The following is a 15,028-nucleotide window of genomic DNA, read 5'->3' on the forward strand; positions in this document are numbered from 1 at the left end:
AATTCTACATGTGATTCTTCTTTCCCTCTACTCACCTCACTGGCCACAAAGAACAGTAGTGGTGCTTCCTCATCTTTGGCTTTATATTGTGCTATAATTTTCTCCGCTATGGGTTGAACGAGCTGTTTTGCTGCCTCTGACTCGCCTTCATCTTCAGAGTCTATAAGATATAATGGGTGAATGATTACTAATCTCTGACAAATACAATAACCCAACCTGCAAAACAAGTATTGGAATTCTGATTTCATAGTGAGGATGAGGGGGGTAGACAATACATAGAATGCTCACTTGGGTCATAAGCATAAGATGGTATATGACACTTTCACCATCCATTGACGTTTGGCTTCAGAAGAAAGGAGAATTAAGTGGTTGTTTACTTCTAGTGATAGCTAAAAAGCCATCCTACATTTGAAAACACTCACAGACTTTACATTCTCCACATTAATTAAATATGCAGGGTAAAATACAATATTTTAACTCTTTTTACCCCGAGCCAGTTTTCACCTTCCTGCCCAGGCTATTTTTTGCAAATCCGACATGAGTCACTTTTTGTGGTAATAACTTTGGAACGCTTTTATTTATCCAAGCCGTTCTGAGACTGTTTTCTCGTGACACATTGTACTTCATGATAGTCATAAATTTGAGTCAATATATTTCACCTTTATTTATGAAAAAATCCCAAATTTACTCGAAATTGAGAAAACTTAGCAATTTTCAAAATTTCAATTTCTCTGCTTTTAAAACAGAAAGTGAATATTTATTACTTAACATTCCCCATATGTCTACTTTATGTTGGCATCATTTTGTAAATGTCATTTAATTTTTTTACGACGTTAGAAGGCTTAGAATTTTAGAAGCAATTCTTAACATTTTTAAGAAAATTTCCAAAACCCACTTTTTAGGGACCAGTTCAGGTCACTTTGTGGGGCTTACATAGTGGAAACCCCTCATATATTACCCCATTATAGAAACCACACCCCTCAAGCTACTCAAAACTGATTTTACAAACTTTGTTAACCCTTTAGGTGTTCCACAAGAATTAAAAGAAAATAGAGATGAAATTTAAAAATTTCACTTTTTTGTCAGATTTTCCATTTTAATCATGTTTTTTTTTTCTTTAACACATCGAGGGCTAACAGCCAAACAAAACTCAATATTTATTATCCTGATTCTGCGGTATACAGAAACACCCCACATGTGGTCGTAAACGTATGTAAGGGCGCAGAAGAAAAGGAATGCCATATGGCTTTTGGAAGGCAGATTTTGATGGACTGGTTTTTAGATGCCATTTTGGAAACTAGGGGATAAGGTGCCAGTTTTATTGCTACCATTTTGGGGTACATATGATTTTTAATTGCTCTATATTATGTTTTTTGTGAGGCAAGTTAACCAAAAAATGGCTGTTTTGGCACCGTTTTTATTTTTTTACAACATTCATCTGACAGGGTAGATCATGTGTTATTTTTATAGAGCAGATTGTTACGGACGCAATAATAACAAACATGTCTACTTTCTTTGTTTCTGTTTTACATAATAAGCATTTTTTTAAAAGAGAGTATGTTTTTGTGTCTCCATTTTCTGAAAGCCATTTTTTATTTATTTTTCTGCCGATCGTCTTGTGCAGAGGCTTGTTTTTTGCAGGAAGAGTTGATGTTTTTATTGGTACCATTTTTGGGCACATATGATTTTTTGATTACACACTATGGGGCAAGGTGACCAAAAAATTGGTAATTTTGGCAAAGTTTTTATTTATTTATTTTTCCAACATTCACCTGAGGGGTTAGGTCATGTGATATTTTTATAGAGCAGATAGTTACGGACGTGGCAATACCTAGGATGTATACTTTTTCTTATTTATTTAAGTTTTACACAATAATAGCATTTTTGAAACAAAAAAAATTATGTTTTAGTGTATCCATAGTCAGAGCCATAGCTTTTTTATTTTTTGACTTAGGTAGGGTCTAATTTTTTGCTGTATGAGAGGACGGTTTGATTGGTACTTTTTTGGGGGGCATACGCCTTTTTGATCGCTTGGTGTTGCAATTTTTGTTATGTAAGGTGACAAAAATAGCTTTTTTGATACAGTTTTTATTTTTTACGGTGTTCACCTGAGGGGTTAGGTCATGTGATATTTTTATAGAGCTGGTTGTTACGGATGCTGCGATACCTAATATGTATACTTTTTTAAATTTATTTCACTTTAACAAAATAATAGCACATTTGAAACAAAAAAATGATGTTTTAGTGTCTCATGTTCTGAGAGCTATAGTTTTTTATTTTTTTGCGGGATGAGGTGACTGTTTTATTAGCATCACTTTGTGGGACATACACCTTTTTGATCGCTTGGTGTTGCACTTTTTGTGATGTAAGGTGACAAAAATGGCTTTTTTTATGGTGTTTATCGGACGGGGTGGATCATGTGATATATTATTATAGAGCCGGTTGTTACGGACGCGGCGATACCTAATATGTGTGTTTTTTCTTTTTATATTTTTTATTATGAAATCAGGGGAAAAGGGGCGTTTTTCTTTTTTCACTTGAAACTTTTTTTTTTTTTTTATTAACCTCCTGCTGTCACACTAACACCGATAGGCACTCTCAGGTCTCAGTGACGCCAATTGGCTTCATCTCGCGAGACCCGAGATTTCGTGTGAATGCGCGCGGTCACAGCGGCGCGCAGCTGAGGAGTTAATCTACAGCCTGTCAGTGATGATCATTCGCTGGCAGGCTGTAGATGCTAAAAAAATTGCATCAGAAAGGTATATTAGACGGGGCTGTGTGTGAGAAATATCTCTGTAAATGACAACTTAAAAAAAAATATATATATACAAAGTTGTCAATTTACAGAGATATTTCTCTCACCCAGCATGGGTATATGTAGAAATACACCCTAAAACACATTGCCCTACTTCTTCTGAGTATGGCGATACCACATGTGTGACACTTTTTTGCAGCCTAGGTGCGTAAAGGGGCCGAAAGTCCAACGAGTACCTTTAGGCTTTACAGGGTTGCTCACAATTTAGCCCCGCCCAAAATGCCAGAACAGTAAACACACCCCACAAATGACCCCATTTCGGAAAGTAGACACCCCAAGGTATTCACTGAGGGGCATAGCGAGTCCGTGGGAGAATTTTGTATTTTTTTTGCCAGAAGTTAGCAGAAATGGAAACTTTATTATTATTATTATTTTTTTCCTCAGAAAGTGTAATTTTCCGCTAACTTATGAAAAAAAAATTAAATCATACATAAACTCACCATGCCCCTCCACGAATACTTTGGGGTGTCTTCTTTCTAAAATGGGTCATTTGGGGGGTATTTATACTATCCTGGCATTCTAGCACCTCAAGAAACATGACAGGTGCTCAGAAAGTCAGAGCTGCTTCAAAATGCGGAAATTTACATTTTTGTACCATAATTTGTAAACGCTATAACTTCTGCGCAAACCAATCAATATACACTCATTTTATTTTTTATCAAAGATATGTAGCACAATTAATTCTGACACAAACTTGTATGGAAATGTAACTATATTTGAACAATTTTACCAGAAAAAGTTAAAAATACACTTTTGAGAAAATTGCGGTCTATTTTGATTAATATCAGAAAAACGAAAAATCTCAGCAGCAATCAAATACCACCAAAAGAAAGCTGTATTTGTGAGAAAAAAAGGAGGTAAAATTCATTTGGGTGCCAAGTTGCATGACAAAGCAATAAACCGTTAAAGTTGTGAAGTGCCGATTTGTAAAAAAAAAAAAAAAAAAAAAGGCCTGGTCACTAGGGGGGTATAAACCTGTGGTTCTTAAGTGGTTAAAAACACTTTTTACTTTTTTTTAAACTTTATTTCTGACTTTAACTTTTGGTGGTCTGATCTCCTCTGCAATGCATTACAATACATTTGTATTGTAATGCATTGCCTGTTAGTGTATTACACAGAGTAATACACTAACAGGTTGCCTAGGAGACCCAGCCTGAGGCTGGATCTCCTGGGCACCCGTAGAAGGCAGGTCCCGATGCCATGCAAGGCATTGGGCAGCCTCTGCACGGCATCGGGCTGCCTTCTCACCCATCGGGTCCCTGCCACAGCAGCGCGGGGACCCGATGGGCTCCCTCACCCGCAGCAAACCCCTTCTATGTCGCGGTCAGCACTGACCGTGGCATAGAAGGGGTTAATGCACCAGCATCAGTGTTTTCACCGATGCCAGCACATAGAGCAGGAATCCGGCTAACGGGAACAGCCGGTCCCCTGCAGTTGATCGGGCTCCTGCACCCGCCCAATCAGCGGGCCATAATAGTACGGTGCTGGGCGGCAAGTCTCGTCTCGCTGCACCGTACTATTACTGTGCTGGTCAGGAAGGGATTAAAAGGTTTGTCTAGCTTACAAAATCCACCACATATATCCTATAAGAAACCTTTTAGGGAATTCTGAATTAACAGAGGTGGTAGAAAGCGGAGTGCAGTTATAAAGAGTGGCTCTCACAGTGGCAGACCTGACTTGTCATGCATTACATAGACAACCGATTGATTTGAATTTAGTAATATTTTATCATGACTGGCACAAATGTACAAGACCGATGCATGAGAAATGACCTCCCCTGAGAAGCACCTTCCCCCTTGTTTACAGCTTTCTACACAAAGCTCCCAAGTTAATCATGGCTGCTGATGGAGGACCCAACAAGATCATCAGCAGCCTCCACTGAAAAATACTACACATTGTCATTTACCATGCCCTGTGCAGCGTTAGGCCTCCTGCACACGAACGTTTTTTTACACGGTCCGCAAAAACGGGGTCCGTAGGTCCGTGATCCGTGACCGTTTTTCCGTCCGTGGGTCTTCCTTGATTTTTGGAGGATCCACGGACATGAAAAAAAAGTCATTTTGGTGTCCGCCTGGCCGTGCGGAGCCAAACGGATCCGTCCTGAATTACAATGCAAGTCAATGGGGACAGATCCGTTTGATGTTGACACAATATGGTGCCATTTCAAACGGATCCGTCCCCATTGACTTTCAATGTAAAGTCTGGAGTTCTGTTATACCATCGGATTGGAGTTTTCTCCAATCCGATGGTATATTTTAACTTGTAGCGTCCCCATCACCATGGGAACGCCTCTATGTTAGAATATACTGTCGGATATGAGCTACATCGTGAAACTCATTTCCGACAGTATATTCTAACACAGAGGCGTTCCCATGGTGATGGAGACGCTTCAGGTTAGAATATACAAAAAAACTGTGTACATGACTGCCCCCTGCTGCCTGGCAGGTGCTGCCAGGCAGCAGGGGGCAAACCCCCCCCCCCCCCCCCTGTTTTTAACTCATTGGTGGCCAGTGGGCCCCCCCTCCCCTATTGTTAACTCGTTGGTGGCCAGTGTGCGCACCCCCCTCCCTCCCTCTATTGTAATAATAGCATTGGGGCCAGTGTGCGCGCCCCCCCACCCCCCCCCCCCTCCCTCCCTCTATTGTAATAATAGCATTGGGGCCAGTGTGCGCGCCCCCCCTCCCTCCCTCTATTGTAATAATAGCATTGGGGCCAGTGTGCCCCCCCCCCCCCCCGATCATTGGTGGCAGCGGAGTAGAAGATTCATACTTACCTGGCTGCTGGCTGCTGCGATCTCTGTGTCCGGCCGGGAGCTCCTCCTACTGGTAAGTGACAGGTCTGTGCGGCGCATTGCTGTCACTTACCAGTAGGAGGAGCTCCCGGCCGGACGCAGACATCGCAGCAGCCAGCAGCCAGGTAAGTATGAAAATCTTCTACTCCGCTGCCACCGATGATCGGGGGGGGCTGTGGGGGGGGGGGGGGGGGGGTTGTGCGCACACTGGCCCCAATGCTATTATTACAATAGAGGGAGGGAGGGGGGGGGGGTTGGGGGGTGCGCACACTGGCCCCAATGTATTAAAACAATAGAGGGAGGGGGGGGGGGGGGTTGGGGGCGCGCGCACACTGGCCCCAATGTATTAAAACAATAGAGGGAGGGAGGGAGGGGGGTGCGCACACTGGCCACCAACGAGTTAACAACAGGGGAGGGGGGGGGGGGGCGCACAATGATATTCAAACTGGGGAGGGGGGGGGGGGTCTGCCCCCTGCTGCCTGGCAGCCCTGATCTCTTACAGGGGGATATGATAGTACAATTAACCCCTTCAGGTGCCGCACTATCATATCCCCCTGTAAGAGATCGGGTGCTGCCAGGCAGCAGGGGGCAGTCTTGTACACAGTTTGTAGTGTATTCTAACTAGAAGCGTCCCATCACCATGGGAACGCTTCTGTGTTAGAATATACTGTCGGATCTGAGTTTTCACGAAGTGAAAACTCAGCTCTGAAAAAGCTTTTATGCAGACGGATCTTCGGATCCGTCTGTATGAAACTAACCTACGGCCACGGATCACGGACACGGATGCCAATCTTGTGTGCATCCGTGTTCTTTCACGGACCCATTGACTTGAATGGGCCCGTGAACCGTTGGCCGTGAAAAAAATAGGACAGGTCATATTTTTTTCACGGCCAGGAAACACGGCTCACGGATGCGGCTGCCAAACGGTGCATTTTCCGATTTTTCCACGGACCCATTGAAAGTCAATGGGTCCGTGAAAAAAAACGGAAAACGGCACAACGGCCACGGATGCACACAACGTTCGTGTGCAGGAGGCCTTATTCAATCTGTCACATGTCCCTCCATCAGTGACCATGTTTCCAGCGCATTTGGGAAAATAAGGATAAGGCGGTACTTATTAGGTGGCACTTACTGCCAGGTTTCTCTACAGATAGCGGCTGATCCTCGGGGGCACACCAGAGAGACATATTCTGATCAGCATAATGTCAAGCGACCCTTCTAACAGAACCCCTTTCAAGAGGATAACCGGAGTGAGATCTCTATGTGTTCTGTGCAATATGAATAAGAAGGCAACAAGCACAGACAGATGGACCAAATGTCACATGACCACAAGGTCCTGGGTGATCAGAAAAGTGTAGAAATGTATTCACATGTAAATAGCAAAAATACGAATTCATTAATCAAGTGGTAAATACTTATGGCATGAATTATGCTATATTAACCTGGCTTTTTCCCCCAAATATATACACTATTTTATTTTATAGTGTTACCCTTTAAGTACTGTTGTGCTTGAATTTTGAAAGTATGCATTTTAAAAATACTAGGAGGAGGGAAAACAACTTAATGAGAATCTGTAAAAATTTCAAACTCCTGTTTTGGAAAATGTAAGAACATTCACATGAACACATAATACGTTCATAAACAAGCTAATTCCTAAATGTCTCTGTGAAAAAATAACCACACATATGTGAGACAGACGCTCTGGAAAGTTACACATAAACAATACTTTATAGTGTTGGATCTTGCACTCAGCAGGGAAACAGGAAACAAGGGAATCATTTCCCTTCCCAGGCAAAACACTTATTGCCTTCCATGAATTAATAACTGACCATACAAAGGAAAGAGAGCACGACTGCGACTGCCCGCTTTAGTATGAAAAATCACTTTGTAACGATGGAAACCAGCACCATTCCGTGACAAACACATAGAAAAGAAAAAGCTGTCTGTAGAAAGCACACTGCCGATGAGGGAGATTTACAGGTATAATTCTGTGTGTCCATTTCCTCAACCAGATTAACATCACACAGGATTTTATGGGTGAGAAGAGTTCAGGGACAGATGCAGGATTCTGTGGGCGTCAGCACCGCTTTCATAATACAGTTGTCTACTAGTCACTCGACTGCCCTCCATGTAAAGCCTCTGTGTTCCAGTTCACATCAATGAGGGAACTATTCCCATGTCTTCCTCATCAGAAATCAGGGCAGCTGAAGATGTCCATGTCAGCAGTTTCTTGGACTAGACTGCTGCTATGCTTAATATTAATACTTCCTGTAAAATTACATAATTTTATATGATTTTAGCTGGAAACACCACTATAAAAAGCATTTTAGAATTAAGGCCATGTGGGAAATTTACATAGAGGTTCCTTACAGGCGACACCTACATATTCTTCCTGATGCTGTGCTCCAGATGCTTCAATAATGTATCCACTCTGGGACAAGTGTCATCTTACTGGTGCTGTGGACGGGTTTCAGGACCACTATAAAGAACCAAGACAACTGACGCAGTTTTGATACAAAAAAAAAAAAAAACTACCGTAAATGAATTCTAGACTGCAACAACCAAATTTATGCAAGCTACCTTTTGTCCATTCTATGTATACTGTAATGCTGTGTCATAATGTATCATGCAATATAGCTGGCATAATCGCCTTCTCGGCTGTAACCCAACCAGTGGTACATCACCACTGAAGCCAGTCATTGGCAGCAGTGGAGCATGCCCAGCAAGAAGTAAACAAGCTAGGGACTGAAAGCCAGAACACAAGACCGAAGCAGGGATCAGGTAGGTGCGGGCCTTTCAATAGCGGAGGCAGACTATGGGCATCACTTAAAATTATGTTATTCCAAGAAAACCCCTCTAAACTGTGCACACCTCTTGAATTTGGACAGTTAGTAGGAAAGATGTATATGTGTATATATTCTGCATAGTCAAGGTGCTAGTTAGATTGGATACACAACCATGACTATACCTGTGCAGAATAACGTAAGGCAGACCTACGCAAGCACCAAAGTCCTAAAAAGACCCACAACAAATTGTTTATGGATTAATATCTCATAGTACTAGAGCAGGAATATATAATCCTCAAAATGAAGCATAGAAAGAAACCTAATAATGCATTATCAAGACAAAGGGGGGGATTTATAATCTACCTGCACCGGAAAATTTGACTTTTTACAGAGATTCTATTCACACTGTCTATTCTGTAGCGGTGCAGTCATGGTTGTGTGTTCTTCCATGCAATTTGATCTTAATAATTTTGGCACGTTTTGTACTGTTCTAATATAAGAAAATTACCAGTGATTCCACTCCTGCACGGTCTACTACAGTTTTTTTTCTTCAGAAGCTGCCCCACATCTGTCCATGGGCTGTGTCTAGTATTACAGCTCATCACCACACAAGTGAATGGGGCTGATCAGAAATACTAGATATAGCTTACGGACAGACCTCCTTCTGTTTCTGGGGACCTGTATTCCCAGACCTACTTTTTTTAACAGAAATAATTCTGGCTCATCTTTTATTGCGAGTGACATGATAGGTTCAAAACACATCTACTGGCCAATATGGAAAATTATATTTTGAATATATATATTTTTCCATAAACTGTCATTACTATAATGATTGCAGTAGCAGCTATGGCTATGTTTGGAGCCTACGTCAGAGGTATTTGGATACAGTTCCATACATTACCCATAGGCCCCCATTGTAATTTTTCCCATTTTAGGTGGCCCTTCGCATAGGAAAGCGCACTAGACTAAGCTTTTCTATACAGTGGAAAACTGTGAATGCCAAAAGGCTTTTGGAATAAGCTGGGTCATGGGGCCTAATGAGTTATGAACAGAGCCCAAGGGTATTTTCAGACTGAATTTTTGGGGCATGGGTTTTAGTGCAGATTTCATGCCAAAAACCGGGCCGAATCTGTGCTGAAACCGCGCCGCAAGTCATGAGGATAAGTTTTTTTTCCGTGTGGTTTTCTACACTGCACCAAGAAATGTACAGGTACATTCCTGGAGGAAACCTTGGAAAGCCTGCTTGCAATTTAGCTCCATTCAATTGCGCTAAACCGAGAGCGGGACCATACCAAAATCCACAGTAAAAACCGCAGCACTTTCTGCCGTGTAATACGCAGGTGGTTTTGTCGCAAACTAAATCCCTTGTGTGAACTTCCCCTCAAACTATGAGTGCATATTTGCATATTAACTTCCAGCCAGCAAGTAAGCAGAAATTCATAGCACGTGTTCTGTCTATTAAGGTCACTTAGTGACCCGAGTGTGATAAAAGGACTCCCTCGGACTAATACTTCTTTCAGAGAAAAAGCAGTCATAGTAAGTAGTCAGATTGTGACATTTTTAAAAAGACGCAAAAACGTTGCACATCCATGACAGGCATCCCCAAGGTGTACTTTTACTGAAATAGGCGCAACCATACTGCACTTGCATCAGATTTATTATTGCTGTGTGCCACTTTCACATATTTGGCACAGGTGAGCATAGCAACTCCAGTCTAATAACTAACCTTCAAATACACCTACCATGATACATTTCTCCTAAAAGTAGCACTTTTTAACTTTTGTATGCGTCACTATAGATTTTTGCTTACATTATGGCATTTTCATTACATTACGACAACACGGCAGATTATTTTATTTTTTTGCAAAGATTTCGGTGCGTTTTTATGTGCCATAAAACTCCATGACAATAAGCATATAAAGGGGTTGTTCAAGACATTCTAATTTTTTAAAAGAAATAGCAGGGACTCTATTAGAATAATTAAAACAAAAGATAATGTAATGTCATTACAATCACTGGCCTCTGCATGACTCTGCCGAGGTCAATTATTGGCTGCAGCTGTCATGTGGGGTTATACGGCATGTCATTGCTGAAGTCAGGATAAAAAAGCCTGGCAGAGCAGACAACACTGGAAGGGAGGGAATTCTGGAAGATAAGTATAACTTTTTTTTTTTATAATTCTGTTAGCAACCGTGCCATAATTTTAGTTGTTTTCTGTTCACATAGCTGCATAAGGACTTATGTGGACATTTTTGTGGGACAAGTTGTATTTTTTAATGGTACAGTTTATTTTACTACAGGAAAAGGAGGTGATTTAAATTTTTACTATTTTTTTTTTTTTTTTTTTTATATATATATATTTTAACTTTGGTATTTTCATTTATCACTGTAATTTTAAGTCCCCCTAGGGGACTTGAACATGTGATCTACTGATCGCTTGTCCCATAGGCTTCAATCAAATACTACTACAGCCTATGAGATTCTGATGCTTTTTAGACAGTTAGTAATGGCAGGCCTGGAAGCTTTCCCAATTCCCCAGACTGTCATAGCAATCAATCGGTGCCGATCGTAAGGCAGAGGGAGCCTAACGCCACAGATGCCGTGATCACTATTGATCACAGCATCTGAGGGGTTAAATGACTGAAGGTGGCCGGTTCTTTTCCTGTTCAGCTGCATTTACTCTAATGCAGCTGAACAGGAAAACAAGTTGCCATATCCAGGCAGAAGAACCCACAGCGTGTGCAAGTGCACTGCAGACAACAGCATCAGAGTAGCCGGGGATGGGTAAGTACTGGCTACAAGATCTTTCTTCCACAGGTTAGTAACACCTGTAGATTAGGTAAAATGGACAAAGAACCCCTTTAATGGGGCAAATATTGTCCTCAAATAAGAAATCCGCTCACTGGTTCACTTACTACAGAATGTACCTCCCATTTTCGATAACTGTTATAGCTGTTGATGCTCATGCTCGCCCTGCGGCACGCCATGTAAGTCTTCAAAACCACTGTCTACTTAGATTTTTCTATTCACAGTAAGCTCTCTTTACAACTACCAAATTTTAGTGTCATAAGGTGCTGCGAACTAAGAAGCTCACACAGTGACTGGAAAGTAAAAAGGCACAGCGGGATATCTGAGAAGATCAACATTGCTCAGGAGGATATGCCAGCAGTAGCTAAACAATTTAAGGTTAAAGGACTTGCACAGTATTAGATAAAGATGGCTTCTTTCTTACAAAACCAGTGCCACACCAGTCAATGAGGTGTGTCTGAATAATTGGGACTGAGCTGCAATACTGAGCTCCTATGATCACATAAATGGCAGATTTACTACTGTAAATAGATTTGTATGTCTTGTAGATCTCATTTCAAAACAGGGGACACCCATTAAAGGGATTATGCCACGATTCATGTAAAAAATGAAAATCAGACATTATATAGTACATGAAACCCTCTTTCTAACAAAGCTAGAACCAGCCCTGTACCTCACATGGATCCAGAGATGTCCCCATTAATTGCTATGCTATACTTTCTTCAGGCTGGCAGCTCAGAGAGTGTGTTCTTTCTGCTGCAGCTCTCTCACTGTATGTCACATCTACTAATGGTAGACATAGTTGGTGGCTGTTAAAGGATGGAACAGAGAATGTGCCACCATGTCAGCAGATGGACGTGCTCATAACTATAAAGAGTCAAGGGGGCGCCATTATAATGAAATAAATTAGAAAAATACAAAAGTAACTCATTTTTTTATGCTGAATAATATTAAAATAGCACCCTTTAGGCGAGGCATAACAAACCCTTTAAGTGAGGCATAATGACTATTTGTAAATCACTTGCCATTGCTTTCACACAATTAAATACATTTGCCCTTGAATCAGACATTACTTTGTATGACTCTGTGGAATCTAGAGAGTGAATCGATTTAAACAAACCCAAACTTCTTATGATGTATTTTGGGCAAAACAGAGAGAGAGCTAGAAAGTAAAAAAAAAAAAAAAAAAGAAAGAAAGAAAGAGACCCACGTGTAATACTCCACTGGAAAATAGACGTGCAAGTCAGTTCTCCTTCCAAAAGGAAGAGAATATCGAGTGCCCCCACATTATACTTCTATGAATGAGACATGCAAGTCAATTCTCCTTCCAAAAGAAAAGCGTCTTAGTGTCTCAAGAGCGAATTACCCTGGTTAGCCGAGTGGCCTTTCTCAGGGTCTTCATGGTGCTCTCTATTATTATAGAGACCAACTATTATGCATGTGGAGTCTTCTGCTTTTCTAGGATATACGCAACTTAATTGATGTCTGCCTGCATCAGAGAGACTTAGGCCTCTTTCACACGAGTGTCATGGATTAGGTCCGGATGTGTTCAGTGAAACTCGCACCATTTTGCAAGCAAGTTCAGTCAGTTTTGTCTGTGATTGTGTTTAGTTGTTTTTCCACGTGGGTGCAAAAAACTGAAGGGTTACAAGCAACATCTCTTAGCAACCATCAGTGAAAAACGCACTGCATCAGGACATGCTTGTGGATGCTATAAGAATATAGAACATGCTGCGTATTTCATGCAATGCAGAACTGATGCGTGAAAAGAAACGCTCACGTACACAGACCCATTGAAATGAATGGGTCAGGATTCAGTGCGGGTTCTATGCGTCACGCATTGCACCTGTACGGAAAAACTCGCTCGTGTGAAAGGGGCCTTAGCGTTCATTTCTTTTAGCAAGGAAAGCTAGTTTGCATACCTTTGATTTTCTGGGAAAGGTATTAAAATTAGCTTTTCTTCCAAAAAGAAAAGAAAACAGCTTCCCTGATGCCAGCAGAAGATATGATAATTTGCCTAGGTCACCTTACAGTGTTTTATACCAATTTTCAGGGCAATTGGAGCATATTTGATTCTGGTAGGATCAATTCAGAAGTGAATCAAATATTTTTTTTTAAATTGGGGAATAGGACACAAAACTCATTAAATCCACTCATCTCTAATGGAATCCCACCATAACGCTAACTTTTAGTGAATTGACCACCATTTGATTTTCATACCTACAAAAAGGACAAGGCAGGGACCCTCATTCAGCTGAACGGCATTTAACTCTGTCAGTTCCACAACAGGTTTAGGGTACCATGGGAACTCTTTACAGTCAATGTCATGAAGAACTTCCACTCTCCCTTGTCGTGTAATGACCTCTCCTTTTGGATCCAATATAATGAGATTTGGAATGCCTGCAAAAATAACCACATATTATGTTGAATAATATTCCACCAAAATGGAGAATTATGTAAAAAAAAAAAAAAAAAAATCAAGCATCACACATACAGTACTTGCTAGTATACTGCCAGCAAGTGTAGAACTGATTAACATTACAATACAAAGTGGACCCTTCCTCTTTTCTCTTACATGAACACATGTAATGAAGATGGAATACTGCAAACATATCGCTTTCTCAGAAGCAGAAATCTAGATTTATGATACCATCAGGCCTCTTTTATAGAATTTATAGTTCTCATGGGTAATACAAAGGGTCAGAGCTGCATTTTGCCTCAGGCAGCGTCTGCGGGAACGGCAGTTAATGGTCGGGTAGGACTCCCATCCCTGCTATTCTTTGTCATGGGCCTGAATCCTATAAGTCAATATAATGGTACAAGCAGTTAAGATGACATCTTCACAAACGCCTGCACTGGGTCTGTGCATCACACTGTCTAAGACCCTGGAACAGGCCAGTGGCTGGCATTGCAGACAGCGGCATGGAGCAGGTGAGGATTTTGCAGTTTTTTCCCCTTTCCTGCACTACTTTCGGCAATACAGAGGGGGACCACTGCCATTATACATACTTAGGGCATTGCAGAGGGGGCCATTATACATAAGGCATTGGAGGGAGCTTTATATATACTGTGGGGGCATTATACAGTAGCTACTGGAAGCACTACAGAGGGCATTATAAAGACTAGGGGCACGTAAGGGGAGCATTCTGACTACTAGGAGCACTAAAAAGAGCATTATAAATATTGGGGGCACTATACAGGGCATTATAACTATTGGGGACATTATAGAGGGCATTATAACTACTAGGGCATTATTATTGGACACAATATGGAGGGTACTGCTACTAATGGAGTACTCCTGGTGAGTATTATCACTATTGGGGGTACTGTAAGGGGAACTATTGCTAATGGAGGAACTCTGGGAGAGGATTTTTACTACTGGTGGAATTTTGGGGAGCATGGCACTATATGGCATTATTATTTCTACAGTACAGTGTAGTGTTTGGAGGAAATGGGGAGCACAGCAAGTATTGGGATTAGCAGCAGGATAACACTGTTGGGGTACCAGAAAGACGATGAAGAATGAGAAGTGAGGAACCTAAAGCTACTTTCACACTAGCGGCAGGACGGATCTGACAGGCTGTTCACCCTGTCGGATCCGTACTGCCGCTATTTCGCCGTGCCGCCACTCCGTCCCCATTGACTATAATGAGGACAGGGAGCGGAGCTCCGGCGCAGCACGGCGAGAGGCCGCCGGACTAAAAGTACTGCATGTCCGACTTTTTAGTCCGGCGGCCTCTCACCGCACACTGCCCCCGTCCCCATTATAGTCAATGGGGACGGAGCAGAAGTCCAGCAGATCAGACAGGGTGAACAGCCTGTCAGATC

The 15,028-nt window shown here is 41.7% G+C and overlaps 1 protein-coding gene across 1 annotated transcript in view; it reads right to left on the minus strand.

Moving 5' to 3' along the window:
* Positions 1–15,028, minus strand: part of NXN (nucleoredoxin) — a 138,699-nt gene that overhangs the window by 12,460 nt on the left and 111,211 nt on the right. Inside the window, exons 6-7 of the mRNA XM_044284789.1 lie at positions 13,421–13,600; positions 36–160 (exon numbers count right to left, since the gene is read on the minus strand). Coding sequence (XP_044140724.1) covers positions 36–160; positions 13,421–13,600 — 305 coding nt within the window. The remainder of the gene's footprint in view (positions 1–35; positions 161–13,420; positions 13,601–15,028) is intronic.

The sequence above is a fragment of the Bufo gargarizans genome, chromosome 3 (assembly GCF_014858855.1).
Source record: "Bufo gargarizans isolate SCDJY-AF-19 chromosome 3, ASM1485885v1, whole genome shotgun sequence".
Lineage (NCBI taxonomy): Eukaryota > Metazoa > Chordata > Amphibia > Anura > Bufonidae > Bufo > Bufo gargarizans.